This window comes from Pan paniscus, chromosome 18 (assembly GCF_029289425.2).
Source record: "Pan paniscus chromosome 18, NHGRI_mPanPan1-v2.0_pri, whole genome shotgun sequence".
Classification (NCBI taxonomy): domain Eukaryota; kingdom Metazoa; phylum Chordata; class Mammalia; order Primates; family Hominidae; genus Pan; species Pan paniscus.
Window position 1 is genome coordinate 97,493,244 of NC_073267.2, and position 15,419 is coordinate 97,508,662.

General features: G+C 49.3%; 1 protein-coding gene across 11 annotated transcripts in view; it reads right to left on the reverse strand.

The window, feature by feature from the left end:
• Positions 1-15,419, reverse strand: part of KLHDC4 (kelch domain containing 4) — an 80,358-nt gene that overhangs the window by 24,195 nt on the left and 40,744 nt on the right. For all 11 annotated transcript variants that reach the window (XM_008974298.6, XM_055100220.2, XM_063598053.1 and 8 more), the window contains 2 exons: positions 8,112-8,204; positions 4,321-4,480 (listed from right to left, as the gene is read on the reverse strand). In XM_008974298.6, the coding sequence (XP_008972546.1) occupies positions 4,321-4,480; positions 8,112-8,204 (253 nt within the window). The remainder of the gene's footprint in view (positions 1-4,320; positions 4,481-8,111; positions 8,205-15,419) is intronic.

Below are 15,419 nucleotides of genomic sequence, written 5' to 3' on the forward strand. Positions count from 1 at the left end.
GACTGAGTCTTTGACACGTGAAGGCTGCTGGGTCTGCTGTCCCACACGCTGCATCTCTTTTGTTAGGATACAAGTCATCATAGTCAAAGCACTAGCTGGACCCAGACTGACTCGGAATTTATAAAACGTGGTTACGATACTGACCAAAGCTGCCGGTTCTTCGTGGCAGCGCAGAGCCTGGAGGGTGTTTAAAGTCCTCCCGAGGCTACTCAGATGCATCTCCTGAGGGAGCCTGGGACGGGATCTGGTTACAGGAGGAGGAAGGAGGGCAGGTGTCTGTGAGTTCCTCTTAATCTACAGGCAGGTTCAGCCCCAAGGTCAAGGCTCTGAGCACTACTGTCCACTTCATGAACCCGAGCTCTTCACATGTCAAACTCTGGAGCCTTGCCATGCAGAACCACGGTCAGAATGCCTTCATCTGATCAAACACTGTCAAGCACGCCACTGTCCGGGCACCAGGCACGCAAGTGGACAGAAGACTGGCCCTGTGAGACTCTCTTCTCCGGGCTGAGAGACAATGGCCAAGTCTGTAACCAGCAGGGAGGATGGTGAGCAGAAGGACAAGGACACGCAGGGGGATGGAAGCTGGGGCCGCCCTGCTGAGACGAGGACCATGGGGGTTCTGCATGGAGGAGACCTGGCCTGGCTTGCATCTCTGCAAGTCACTCCAGCTGCTGCACTGTGGTGTGATCCTGAGGGCCCCGGGGAGGCGCCAGCTCTGGCAGGAGAGTGTAGTGCATGGCAGTGGGCAGGGTTCAGGCACTCTCCAAGCCACCTCTACTTGCTCAGTGAAATGTGAGGTGAGGGTGGGTGGCGGGTGGCAGGACCTCCTGGGAGCATGGACGGGGCCTGCGTGGGGGAGAGGCGTGTGCCCACAGTGTGTGGGGTCTTCTCTGGCCTGGGACGTGCAGCAGCACAGCACAGCTGGGTCCTGCCAAGAGGACAGAGCATGGGGGGTGGGGGTGTAATGGCGCCAGAGCAAGCACGAGCTTCCCCCAGCCCCAAGCTCAGGTACGGGCCACGTACCCTTACCTGAGTTTCTATCAGTTCTTGCAGACTGCTGCTTCGGCCATGGCGCAGCTGACCACCTGCTTAGGCTACCGAATTTTTACACTCCAAACCATTCACAACTCAAATCTCTCGCTAATTCTGATAAATCCCTCACGAATCCAAACAGACAAGCTTTTCACTGCAATTCCAAATGCCACAGGCTCAGAGCCAAGAGCTACTGAACTAAGTGGATTGAGATCACCCACCGTCAGACTGAGGGCGGGTGCACGTGGCTGCAGACAGCAGCTGCTGAGAATGACACGCGACTCTGATGAAAGCGATACAGCTTAGCCGGTCTGGCTGTTCACCGTCCTGCTGCACTCTACGACACATCTGCTGGGAGAAAGCACTAGACCGGGGCATCCTGCCTGGCTTTCAGCCAAGTCAGCCTGTTCTCAGTGCCCTCCCACATGCCAGAATATCTGGACAAGCCTGACCGATGCCAGCCACTACTCCAGAAAATAGGGTGATTTTCTCTGTGCAGAACAAAAGATGACCAAGAAAAAAATCGGGTCATTCCGATCAACTCGGTACAATCTCTGACCAATTGCCATTAAAAGGCTGAAATCCTTTATTGCCAGGGCAGCAGAATGAACGTGGATCAGAATGGAGAAAGAGACCCATGTTCCTGCAGGCATGTGATTTTCAACAAAGGTTCCTAAGGTATTCAATGGAGAATAAAAAGCCTTTTCTTTTTTCTTTTTTTTGAGATGAGTCTTGCTCTATTGCCCAGGCTGGAATGTAGCAGCACAATCTTGGCTCACTGCAACCTCTGCCTCCCGGGTTCAAGTGATTCTCCTATCTCAGCCTCCCGAGTAGCTGGGATTACAGGCACGCCCCACCACGCCTGGCTAATTTTTGTATTTTTCAGTAGAGACGGGGTTTCACCATGTTCGCCAGGCTGATCTCGAACTCCTGACCTCGAGTGATCCGCCCGACTCAGCCTCCCAAAGTGCTGGGATTACAGGCGTGAGCCACTGTGCTCGGCCTAAAAAGCCTTTCCAACAGATGCTGCTGAGGTAAGTGAGTATCTACATGGGGGAAACAGCCTCAACACTCACCTAACGCTGCTCTTGAGAATTAGTTCCGTGCAGATCTCAGGACTAACTGTGAAACCATATCATTTTTAGAGAAAAATAAAATAAAATAAAATAAATAAAATAAAAAGAAAATCTTTGTTACTGAAGCTAAACAAGGTCTTCCTGTATCACCGCAATAATCACAGAAGAAAAACGTAATAAATTAGATTTTATCAAAACTCAAAGCTTCTCATCAACAAACACTTCGGAAGGTGACCAGCCAAGCCACTACTGGGAGGGTATTTGTAATCCACACACCTGAAAACAACTGGTGTCCAGAATGTCACCTTCTGCAACTCACTAACAAAAACTACAGCCCATTAAAAATAGCAGAAGACATGAACACACACTTCAGGAAAGACAAGCTCATGAAAAGCACTCAACACCAGCAGTCATGAGAGAAATGAGAATTAAAACCATGAGGTACCACACATCCACCAGAGTAGCTAAAAACAGAAAGACTGACGCCATTGGGGCTGGTATGAACAGGGGGCAACTGGAACTCCCCAACATTTCCAGCACAAGTGGAACCGGCCACTGCTTTGGGAAGAGAGCTGACCATTCCTTATTAAATAACACCCACACCCACACCCACCCCAGGGCCCAGCAGTTCCACTCCACATATCTATTTACCCAAGAGAAACCAACACACGCAGCCACTCAAAAGATCCGTATGGACATGCTCATAGCAGCTTTAGTCACAGCTGCTTCCAAAGGCTGTGTCTTCTGAAGAACGGAAACAGCCCAGGTGTCCATCAACGAAAAACAGAACCACAAACTGTGGGACAGTCATATAATGGAACACTTCAGCACGAAGCAGCAATGAACAGAAACATGCAACACGTGGGTCTGAAAAGCTGAGGGAAAGAAGACTGGCCCCACATCTGGGTGACTGTGTTTAGCAGAAGCTCCAGGACAGGCAGATCTATTACGGTGGGAAAATCAGAGCAGTGTCACCTCTGGGCGGAGGGGAGGGCGGGCAGCGGGGCCGAGTGGGAAGGGCACGGCAGGATCAGGGTGTGGGTGACATGGTGCGTGCACTTGTAAAAATGTGTCCCCTCACTGTGGGTAAATGACGCATAAGAAATTACCACCGACTATAGGCGCCTGTCACCACGCCTGGCTAATTTTTTGTATTTTTAGTAGAGATGGGGTTTCACAGTGTTAGCCAGGATGGTCTCGATCTCTTGACCGCGTGAGCCGCCCGCCTCGGCCTCCCAAAGTGCTGGGATTACAGGCGTAAGCCACCGCGCCCGGCCTAAGCATAGCAAAATCTTAATAGCAGGATCTAGGAGGAGTATACAGGTGTTCCCCGTAAAATTCTTTCAAAAGTTAGCTGTGGTTGAAAATTTTCAAAATACAAAGGATTTTAAAAAACCCTACAGTGAGATACTACTTCGTACCTCTCAGATTCACAGAAATGTAAAGGTTGGCAGAGTGTGAAATGGGAGTGAAGCAACAGGAACACTTGAGTGCCGAGGACAGAGCCTGTGCCAGCCGCCTCTGTGGAGCACACGCCCCACGAGCAGCAGGCACATGTGAGGAGCACACATTCCACGAGCAGCAGGCCCGGGTACGTGTGAGGAACACACATTCCACGAGCAGATGCCAGTACACGTGCAAAGCACACGCCCCAAGAGCAGGAGGCTCCGGGGTGGGCGCGAGAACATTCCTGTCAGCACTGTTCTCAGGTTACCAAAGAAACAAGCCCGTTAACAGGAGCGAGGAGAATTTCATTCCCCAGAGAATACTACACAGTAGTGAGCGTCCATGGTGCAGGAAGGAGACCCTCAGAACACAGAATCGCTCACACTGCACTGCTGACAGGGGTGTGGAGAACAGAACAGGGCCCTAACACGGCACCAAGTTCACAGAGGAGCCGATTAACACTATCTCTATTTCTAATTCAATACAAACAACTGTTTATATTCAACCAATGAGTAATCCCATGTGAGAGTTTCAATGTTCATGAAACTGAAGAGACCACAGACAGCAGCGCCTGTCTTCCCACGCCGCAACTCACCCGTCTCCCCAAGCCGCGCCTCGCCCGTCTCCCCACCCCACGCCTCGCCCGTCTCCCCACCCCGCGCCTCGCCCGTCTCCCCACCCCGCGCCTCGCCCGTCTCCCCACCCCGCGCCTCGCCCGTCTCCCCACGCCGAGCCTCGCCCGTCTCCCCACCCCCCGCCTTACCTGTTTCGAGTAGCCCCCATAGACGACGATGCCGCCCTGGGGAGTGACGGACATCTGGCAGCCTGATCTGGGTGTGGGCCCCGTCCCTGACGGGGACAGCTTGCTCCATGTGAAGGTGTCCAGATTAAAGGCATACACGTCGTTGTAGTAGATGTAATCCCTGGTTAGAAGAACACCAGCTGTCAGGGTCCGTAACACTGGGAAAAGCCCTGACATTAAAAACTGAACTGATTTAAATTAAAGGTAAATTTCCTACTGTTTGGGGAAAAACTCAAACCATTTTTCTCCTCTGCTCTTACACCAACACAACAATCAACACAGAAATGTGGGCGCTTTCCCTGCAACGGGCCAGAGACGCCAGTCAGGTCTCCTCAAACTCAATCTTGACGCAGTCTACCTGGAGACAGGGCAACATTTTTACCAAGTCACCTGTTTAATTCAAGTTTGAATTTATATGAAAGGACCACAAGCACGTGTGAGTTTGCATTTGAAAACCGGAAATAATGCTGGCCCACAGAGGCAGAGGAATTTAATCTGAAAGCCATACTGCGTTTTCTTACACAGTTAACACAATCAGAGACAATTCCATTAGGTTATTAGGTGTGCAACCGTAAGGGCAGCAGTGAATGGCGCCTCCAAAGGGATGATCAGAACGGAGGTGTGAGCAGCCTGGCAGCAAGGGCGGTAAGGCCCCACAGTGGACTGGAGGGGTGAGTGAGGGGACTGGGCGCTCCAGGGAAACTGAAGACCACAGAAGCCGACCCTCTGTGCCCGAAATCACAGCGCGGCAAGGAGGCCCCGCAGCCTTGCTCTGCTCAGTGCCTGCCGGACCCAGCACGCAGACTGGGCTGAACAGGGAAGTGGCAACTTTGCTGGAGGCATGGGGAGACTCGGAGGCGCACCCAGAACGTCCTGTCCTAATGTGGAACTTTGACAGAATAATTGTGAAAGGGTAAGGGGCTGCTCTCCAGCTACTCAAAAAGGAGAGCCAAACTGATTTTTTAAGGAAAGAAAGCATGGAAGAGCAAGCAGCTCTAGCCCAAGTCTCAAGTGCCCGGTTTTCTCCTGTTTGTTCCTGTTTTGTGTGAAGCAAGAAAAGTCACAGGGCGTTTACCCAGCACCGCTGCCACATCTGGTCTTAAAATAAACAGCCTGGGCACAGTGGCTCACACCTGTAATCCCAGCACTTTGGGAGTCTGAGGCAGGTAGATCACTTGAGGCCAGGAGTTCAAAAACAGCCTGGCCAATATGGTGAAACCTTATCTCTACTAAAAATACAAAAAATTAGCCAAGCATGGGGGCGGGTGCCTATAATCCCAGCTACTCAGGAGGCTGAGGCACGAGAATAGTTTGAACCTAGGAGGTGGAGGCTGCAGTGAGCTGAGATCACGCCACTGCACTCTAGCCTGGGCGATCAAGTGAGATTCTGTCTCAAAAAAAGAAGAAAGAAAAGATAACCTGACCTTGCTGACTGCAACTCAGACTGACCACATCCTTCGCAGGACGATGGCTCTTAATATAGACAGAATCTGAGGAATGTGGAAATGTGGAAGCGTGTAATCTTTAAAAGACTGCTACAGACCACTGTTTTTTTCAGATTTCACGTCGCAGATTTTTAGTACAAAGATTCTACTTTGCACGTAAGATAAATACAGAATATTTTCTCTATAAATGCAGAATAGAGTTTAAGGAAAACTCAAAGTTGGTATTTGAATAATTTTAAACAAGATAACAACAGCTTTGAAAAAAGTTCTGATTTTAAAATGGTTGCAAGTTAAAACAAACATGAAGCATGATTTGATTTATAACCTGTAAGTTCAAAGGAGGAAGGGGCTGTACAATCTCACTGTCCTACACATAGTAGGTAATGAATTAATGCTCTGACAAACTTACGTGTGCATTCTGACAATTATTTGTTTTAAAATAAATTTTAAGAATGAACATAAGGCTAGGCGCGGGGGCTCAAGCCTATAATCACAGCACTTTGGGAGGCTGAGGCATGTGGATCATGAGGACAGGAGTTCGAGCCCAGCCTGGCCAACATAGTGAAACCCCGTCTCTACTAAAAATACAAAAATTAGCTGGGCATGCAGCTCACTTCAACATCCGCCTCCCCAGTTCAAGCGATTCTCTTGTCTCAGCCTCCCGAGTGCCTGGGATTAAAGGTGTGCACCACCACACCTGGCTAATTTTTTGTATTTTTTTATTGAGATGAGTTTTTGCCATGTTGGCCAGGCTGGTCTCAAACTTCTGGCCTCAAGTGATCCACCCACCTCAGCCTACCAAAGTGCTGAGATTACACATGTGAGCCACTGTACCCAGCCTTAAATACTTTTTAGTTTGAATTACATTTTTAAATCTTTCCCCCTTGAAAAGTATTTAAGAATTTGGATCCCTTTTCCCCCCGAATTCACAAAATTAATGAGACTATATCAGTGAAGAAAATCTGAAACCTGGCTGGGCGCGGTGGCTCACGCCTATAATCCCAGCCCTTTGGGAGGCTGTACAGACTAATCATGATGGATCAAGAATCACGAGAGGGTGCAACTGGACTCACCATGTGACAAAGGTGTGAGTGGCACCTTCACATCAATCAATTGCCATGCTGGTTCCTGAGGGACCAGTAGAGAAAGAGGGCTTCAAATGAGGCCCCGGAGATACAGACAGCCACTGTCTCCGACACCACGAGGCCAGCAGAAAGCCTTCAAAGATGGCCTTCACCAGGGTTGCAGAGTCTGCGACACTTCACTCAGAACACTACTGCACTTATGACAGAAACAGGGATAACCAGCTCCCCTGTGTCTTGCTTTTCTGGACTGAACTAAGTAAGCTCAAGAAGATATGTGAGCAGATAACAGGCCTAAAACAATGAGAGAGCCCGCAGCTCACCCTGGGCAGCCATGCCAGCTGCACGAACACCCACGTGACATCAAAAGAGAACCGCAGGCCTCTTCCGGCATCGCTGTGGAGAGCGTGCTATCACTGCTCTCCCGGACAGGAGTGTTTTGAAGTGATTACAGACCTGTGGCTCTCAAAGTGAAGTCCCCTGGCCAGCAAAGTCAACATCACCTGGGAGCTTGTTAAAATGCAGATTCTTGGGCCTCACTCCAGGCCTCTGAGTCAGAGCTGCGATCAGCACTCTAACCAGCCCTCTAGGGTATTCTGAACCAGGCTAAGGTTTGAGAATCCCATTTTATTTATTTATTTATTTTTTCAAACAAAGTCTCACTTTGTCACCCAGGCTGGAGTTCAGTGGCATGATCTCAACTCACTGCAACCTCCATCTCCTGGGTTCAAGCGATTCTCCTGCCTCAGCCTCCTGAGTAGCTGGGATTACAGGCACCTGCCACCACGCCTGCCCAATTTTTGTATTTTTAGTTGAGACAGGGTTTCACCACGTTGGCCAGGCTGGTTTCGAACTCTTGAGCTCAAGTGATCCACCCGCCTCAGCCTCCCAAAGTGCTGGGCTTATAGGCGTGAGGCACCATGCCCAGCCAAAACCCCATTTTAGATAGAACTAGCCATATCATTTGCAGGACCTGGTGTAAAATTAAAATGTGGGGTCCCTTGTTCAACAATGGTGAAGAATTTCAATAGGAATACAGCATGAAGCCAGTGTGAGGCCTGGTGTGAGGCCCTTTGGAGGGCAAGGCCCTGTGTGGCTGCCCAAAGCTCATGAAGCTGGATTTGGGAGGATGGGTGCGTCTTTCTTGTGTATTCAGAACACTCTTTCTATAAAAAGCCCACTCAATGCTTCAGGAGAGAAAGATTTTTCCATTCTTGGTACCAACCGTGTACTTTCATGGAAGCCACCAAAAAGGATCAATTGTCTCTTCCAGGCCACCATCCGATGTCCACTCCGACCCGAAGGACCGCCTGTTGATCTAAAATGAAACAAACAAAAAGACACTATCAACCTGCTTAATTTCTGGTTGCTCTAAAGACGATAACAACAAACAAAACCCAATTTTTACAATGATTTCTGTTTTGTGAGCACTTACTGCTCACAAATTAAATACCATTTAATCTGATCCATGAGCTACCAAAACCATCCTGCTAAGAGCCCAGCTGGCTAAGCTCAAACCTCAGGAATAAAACAGGAGAACATCTCCAAGACCTTGGGCTGCATAAAGATTTCCTAGATAGAACATTACAAACTGGACTCCGCCAAAACAAAAAACTTCAAGAATACACCATTACAAAATAAAAAGACAAGCAACAGACTGAGAGAAATATCTTGAAACACATGACTGACAAATGACTTGCATCCAGAATATATACAGAATTCGTTTTTTTTTTTTTTTTTTTTTTTTTTTTTTTTTTTTTGAGATGGAGTCTCCCTCTGTCTCCCAGGCTGGAGTTCAGTGGCCAGATCTCGGCTCACTGCAACCTTTGCCTCCAAAGTTCAAGCGGTTCTCCTGCCTCAGCCTCCTGAGTAGCTGGAATTACAAGCGTGCACCACCACACCCGGCTGATTTTTTGTATTTCTAGTAGAGATGGGGTTTCACCATGTTGGCCAGGCTGGTCTCGAACTCCTGACCTCAAGTGATCTGCCCGACTCAGCCTCCCAAAGTGCTGAGATTACAGGCATGAGCCACTGTGCCCGGCCCAGAATTCTATCGTAATAGTAAGATAAATGACCCAATAAAAATATAGGCAAAAGATTTGATCAGAAAGTTCGTAAGACAGAAAAATGGGGGAAAAAAAGATGGAAAATGGCCAATGAAAAAAGGAAAAGATGCCCAACATCATGAGTGGTCAGGGAAACATATGCCAAGTCCACAGTGACCTCCTACCACACATGGCTGGGCACCCGAGATCAAGACAACATCAAGTGCTGGCGAGGACATGGGGCTGCTGGAGCCATGGCACCGGTGAAAACGTAACACAGTGAAACAACGGTGAAACATAAACTTAGCGCACAGCTTAGCAATCTGACATAAGACATGGACTCAAGAGAAAGGAAAACACCAGTCCACACAGACGGACAGGCACACGTTTATACACGCTCTTGTGTCACCACCAGCAGCCGAGCTGTCCCTCAGTGGGTGAATGAACAGCATGTGGTGCTCCCCACATGGCGGAGGACTTCTCAGAAACAAAAAGGAATCGTTTACTGATGCACACAGCAATTCGAATGAATCTTAATAACATCTCGCTGAAGGAAGGCAGGTTCTGCTGGACTCCATGCACACGAGCGTCTTAAAGGTGAGATCTGTCTTCGGCCCAGGATGGCTGCTCGGGGCAGGAGCTGGGAGGGGACCAACTATAGCTCTCTGGGGTGACAAGAAGGGCCTACATCTTGTCTGTGGTGCTAATTACATAAGTGTGCATATTTCTTTTTTTTCTTTTTTTTTTTTTTGAGACAGAGTTTCATTCTTGCCCAGGCTGGAGTGCAATGGCGCAATCTTGGCTCACTGCAAGCTCCGCCTCCAGGGTTCAAGCGAATCTCCTGTCTCAGCCTCCCAAGTAGCTGGGATTACAGGTGCCTGCCACCACGACCAGCTGCTTTTTGTATTTTTAGTAGAGATGGGGTTTCAACATATTGGTCAGGCTGGTCTCGAACTCCTGACCTCAGGTGATCTGCCTGCCTCGGCCACCCAAAGTGCTGGGATTACAGGCATGAGCCACCGCGTCCAGTGGGGTGTGTATATTTCTTAACACTCATCTAAGTGTACACCTAAAAAGCATGCATTTTATTGAATTTTATTGTAATTATGTCTCAATAAAACTGATATAAAAATACATGGCAATAAAAAAATACAAAAAGCAAAATTAAAACCTTAAAAATACACACAAAACTATAATCAACCTCCCCAGTAATCAAAGAATTTCAAATAAAGCAGAGATACCATTTTATTCTATCAACTTGACAAAGATGTTTAAGAATTAGATTCTTTAAAATACTGCATGTCACTGGAAAATGCTCGAAAAACAGCAGGTGAAAAGGCAGGTCCAAAGCAAATCCTATCCCAGCTTCTATAGGTGAAAAGGCAGGTGCAAAGCAAATCCTATCCCAGCTTCTATAGGTGAAAAGGCAGGTGCAAAGCAAATCCTATCCCAGCTTCTACAGGTGAAAAGGCAGGTACAAAGCAAATCCTATCCCAGCTTCTATGGGTGAAAAGGCAGGTGCAAAGCAAATCCTATCCCAGCTTCTATAGGTGAAAAGGCAGGTGCAAAGCAAATCCTATCCCAGCTTCTACAGGTGAAAAGGCAAGTGCAAAGCAAATCCTATCCCAGCTTCTACAGGTGAAAAGGCAGGTGCAAAGCAAATCCTATCCCAGCTTCTACATGGGTGGTTCTCAGTGGTTTTCTTGTCTTAATCGTTTCCTGCATCTCCCAGCAGTCCTCCAGTGAGCAGGCGTGACTTTCACAACCAGAGAGAGGAGCAACAAAACAGAGAGGGGTGGTGAGGAGGCGCTGGGGCAGCAGGTGCTCAGAAAGCTCGCAGAGGTGCTTATGCCTGCCACAGATGTGCAGGGCGCCCAGGCACAGAGGAGGCGGGGCACACAGGAATGGCTTTAGGCTGCAACATCAGGCTCAAAGGGTGCGTGTGCTGTGACTACCCAGGAAATCTCCTAGAGCCGCAGGCACCAGGGCAGGGCCTTAAGGAGGGCTGCTGGGCACAGTCACTGCAGCCACTCCCTGGGATCCTCACTGATGACCTGCCTCGCCTCCTACTTAGGAATCCACTCCCTGGGATCCTCCGTGGCTTTCACACCCACTCTCTGCCTGGCCCTCCCACCTCTCCACACAGGTCACAGCAACTCTGGGCTGCAAAGGATGGTTACAGCTTCAATCACGCAAGTCAGTGCCTATTTAGATAATGCATTCTTCCTCCATTTATTTTTTGTGCATGTTACACAGCTGTCCCCAAAACCCACTTACAGGGTTTTATGTAAAAGCCCAGAAATGGGCAGGTACCCTAAAAAACACAAGAGGGCCAGGCGCGGTGGCTCACGCCTGTCATTCCAGCACTTTGGGAGGCCAAGGTGGGCGGATCACGAGGTCAGGAGTTCAAGACCAGCCTCACCAACATGGTGAAACCCTTTCTATACTAAAAATACAGTAATTAGCTTGGCGTCGTGGAGGCACCTGCAATGCCAGCTACTCAGGAGGCTGAGGCAGGAGAATTGCTTGAACCCAGGAGGCGGGAGCTGCAGTGAGCCGAGACTGCGCCACTGCACTCCAGTCTGGGCGATAGAGCAAGACTCCGTCTCAAGGAAAAAAAAAAAAAAAAAATCAAGACATGGAATCTCAAACGTAAAAGGAAGCTTGAGTGATCTAATCCAAGTTTACTGAAGTTCAGAGATAATTCACCACATCATCAGGGTGACTGCCAGGAGTCTTCGCCTGCTCCAAGCTGGAGCGAATTCGGTTCTCAATGTTCAAACGCGGGATCCCTCCAGCTTCTCTCCTCTAACACCCTCAATCGTATCAGCACCCCTTTCAATGTATCACTGAAAATGACAACCACACCCCTCCATGGAATGTCAACCAGAAGCAACCAGTTCCTTTTTCTAGACACCAATTCTATTAATCCAACCCGGAGTTGGCATGAGCCTTTGGGGTGGACTCCACACATACTGATACCCAGCAGGATCTCAGCTCACTAAGTTTCTTTGGAGTCCTGCAAGCTGGCCTCACTTCACAGTTCCAAAGTCTCCACAGCAGCTCCATCCCCTTCGGGCTGGGCACCGCAGGGGACAGCACCATCCAGCGGACACACTACACATGAGAGTCAATTGAGAAGAAAACCCCACACATGCGGAGCAAGAAAAGAACGCCCCTCCCCCTCCTGACGAATTTCCTGACGCCCCTCCCCCTCCTGGCAAATTTCCCGATGCCCCTCCCCCTCCTGACGAATTGCCCGACGCCCCTCCCCCTCCTGACGAATTTCCTGATGGATTACTTTATAAGAACAATCTGAGGATCAGACCTTCATTCAAAACTAAACCAGTGCTGAAACCCCGTCTCTACTAACAATACAAAAAAATTAGCCAGGCATGGTGGCGGGCGCCTGTAGTCCCAGCTACTCAGGAGGCTGAGGCAGGAGAATGGCGTGAACCTGGGAGGCGGAGCTTGCAGTGAGCAGAGATCGCACCACTGCACTCCAGCCTGAGCAACACAGCGAGACTCCGTCTCAAAAAAAAAAAAAGAAAAAAAAAAAACTAAACCAGTGTGTCTGCATCCAAGTCCGCTTCAAAAAATGACAGAGGAGAACCGAGCGCTGCCACTGCCGTCCCCAACCAGCAAGGGAACACAGGCCTGGGGCCTGCGGCAGCCCCATAGATGGGGCGCCCCCCGCTGCCCTAACTGCGCTGGGGCGGGGCCTCCTTTCACTGCCTGCATGGGAACCCCACCAGAGTCTCATCCTCTGGCTGACACAACGGACTCAATTAACTTTTTGTGGCAGTAGCCAAATATCACTGTGTTTTCTATCTAAAAAGGGAAAATTTTCTATAAAAAGATTCCACGTCCCTCTTTAGAAAAATAAAGCTACTATAAAAGGCCACTTATATTTGAAACCCCAACAGGCTTTTCAAAACTGCTGTCATTCCTAAATACGAAGTCTTAAAAAATCCACATGTCCTCCTCAGCCAGAGGCCTATGGACAGCACAAAATACAGGGGAATGTCGTGGTGGCGGCTGCCTCGAGGCTCAGCAGCTGCGTGCAGGATGGAGCTCCAAGCAGGGCGAGCTGCCAGGCAGTGTCACCACCAGGCCCCTCGACTGGGCCGCTGCGGTGACATTTACAGAAAACTCTACATGCTTAGGGTACAGTCAGAATTAAACACTCTGTATGCAAACGCTTCTCTGAGTTAAGCACTCTGCATGCAAACGCTTCTCTGAGTGACTTTACAGTCTACACCTTACAAAATTATACAACATACAGTCACGCACTGCTTAATGACAGAGACGGGTTCTGGGAAACAACACATCATTAGGCGACCTTGTCATTGTGCTGTCCGAGTGCACGCATACACTTCTGGAAGGCACAGCCTGCCACACGCCTGCACTGTCGGGAGAGCCCACTGCTCCTAGGCTACAAACCTGGACAGCACAGTACTGTCCCAGATACTCTAAGCCACTGTAACACAATGGCAAGTAGATGTCTCAACACACAAAAGGGAAGTAAAAACACAGTCTGATCATCTTAGGGGACCACCACTGTATGTATGGTCCGTCGTGGACAGAAACATCGTGAGGCAGCCCAACGGCAGGACCACTGCTGCACCGGCAGCCTAGAGACATCTGCTGAGCAAAGGAGCAATTCCTGCCAGATCCCTGAGAGCCTGGGTGACAGGGGCTGAGGAAACTCAGTCTAGTGGCTCATCCTCAGACTAGAGAGCCCCTGTCTTTCAAGAGCGGTTACAGCGCAGCCAGGGAGAGCCGTGTGCATGCACCTCCCCTTCCATTTCAAACACATGCCTTGGAAGCTTCGCCCTGCTTTTCCGAGTATCAAGTCCATCAAATAACAAATGATAGTGTAAAGACAGGGCACTTAATCACGTTGTGTGGCATGATTAGTAGCCATCTCCAGAATTCAGGCAACTTATAAACCACACCCTTGTCTCATCTTAATGATTACTACTCAGAGAAAAACCACCATTTGTGTTTATTCTATGCCAGGCAAAGTCCTTTTACGTGCATTTATCCTCACAGCAAACTCGTGGTGCAGATATTACCTTTATTCTCATTTTACAGACAAGAAAATCGGCCGGGCGTGGTGGCTCACGCCTGTAATCCCAGCACTTTGGGAGGCAGAGGTCAGGAGTTTGAGACCAGCCTGGCCAACATGGTAAAACCCTGCCTCTTATTAAAAATATAAAATTAGCCAGGCATGGTGGTAGGCACCTGTAATCCCAGCTACTTGGGAGGCTGAGGCAGGAGAATTGCTTGAACCCAGGAGGCAGAGGCTGCAGTGAGCCGAGATGGCGCCACTGTACTCCAGCCTGGGCGACAAAAAAAAAAAAAAAAAAAAAAACAGATAAGAAAACCAAGACTTACAAGTCAGGATACCCAGGAAAGCAGTCAGTGGCACAGCCAGAATTTGAACCAAGGTGTTCTGGCTGTCAACACTGATTAAGACACTAAATGACATCACATGAAGTTAGAGGCCTCAGCACCAAAATAAACCTATGGCTCAAAAACCACTTACCCTAGGCCAGGGGCGGTGGCTCACGCCTGTAATCCCAGCACTTTGGGAGGCCAAAGCAGCCAGATCACTTGAAGTCAGGAGTTGAAGACCAGCCTGGCCAACATGGTGAAACCCCGACTCTCCTAAAAATAGAAAAATTAGCCAAGCGTGGTGGTGCGCACCTGTAATCCCAGCTACTTGGAAAGCTGAGGCAAGAGAATCACTTGAACTCAGGAGGCGGAGGTTGCAGTGAGCCAAAATCACACCACCGCACTCCAGCTCACCTTCCCGGTTTCTCTACAAATCAGTCCTTTTTTTTTTTTTTTTTTGAGACAGTCTCGCTCTGTCACCCAGGCTGGAGCGCAATGGCACGATCTCAGCTCACTGCTACCTCCACCTCCCGGGTTCAAGCAATTATTCCACCTAAGTCTCCCCAGTAGCTGGAATTACAGGTGCCCACCATCAGGCCTGGCTAATATTTTTCGGTATTTTTGTAGAGATGGCGTTTCACCATGTTGGTCAAGGTGGTCTTGAACTCCTGACCTCAAGTGATCCGCCTGCCTCGGCCTCCCAAAGTGCTGGGATTACAGGTGTGAACCACTGCGCCCAGCCCAGTCTCTCTAAGTACATGTGGGTCCTACCTCCGTCCTATCACAGATACAAACGATCATCCATCAGCAAACTGCACAACGGGGAATCCATACACACCCCGGTCTTCCAGCAGGGCAGGTTCTGCCTTCATGAGCTACTGCTGTTTGCTGTCGATAGAACCCAGGTTACTGTGGAGTCAGAGAGCTTCAGACCATGCAACGCAACCCACCACCCAGAGGGCAGAGCAGGGCGTGTCCATTCCTATGGTGACCTGTACTTCACACCTGAGATTCTCAGAGGCCAGTCACTGTTAGCTAACTCGTTGCCGTCCTTCACTACAGAATCGTAAAATAACGGAATCATCCTG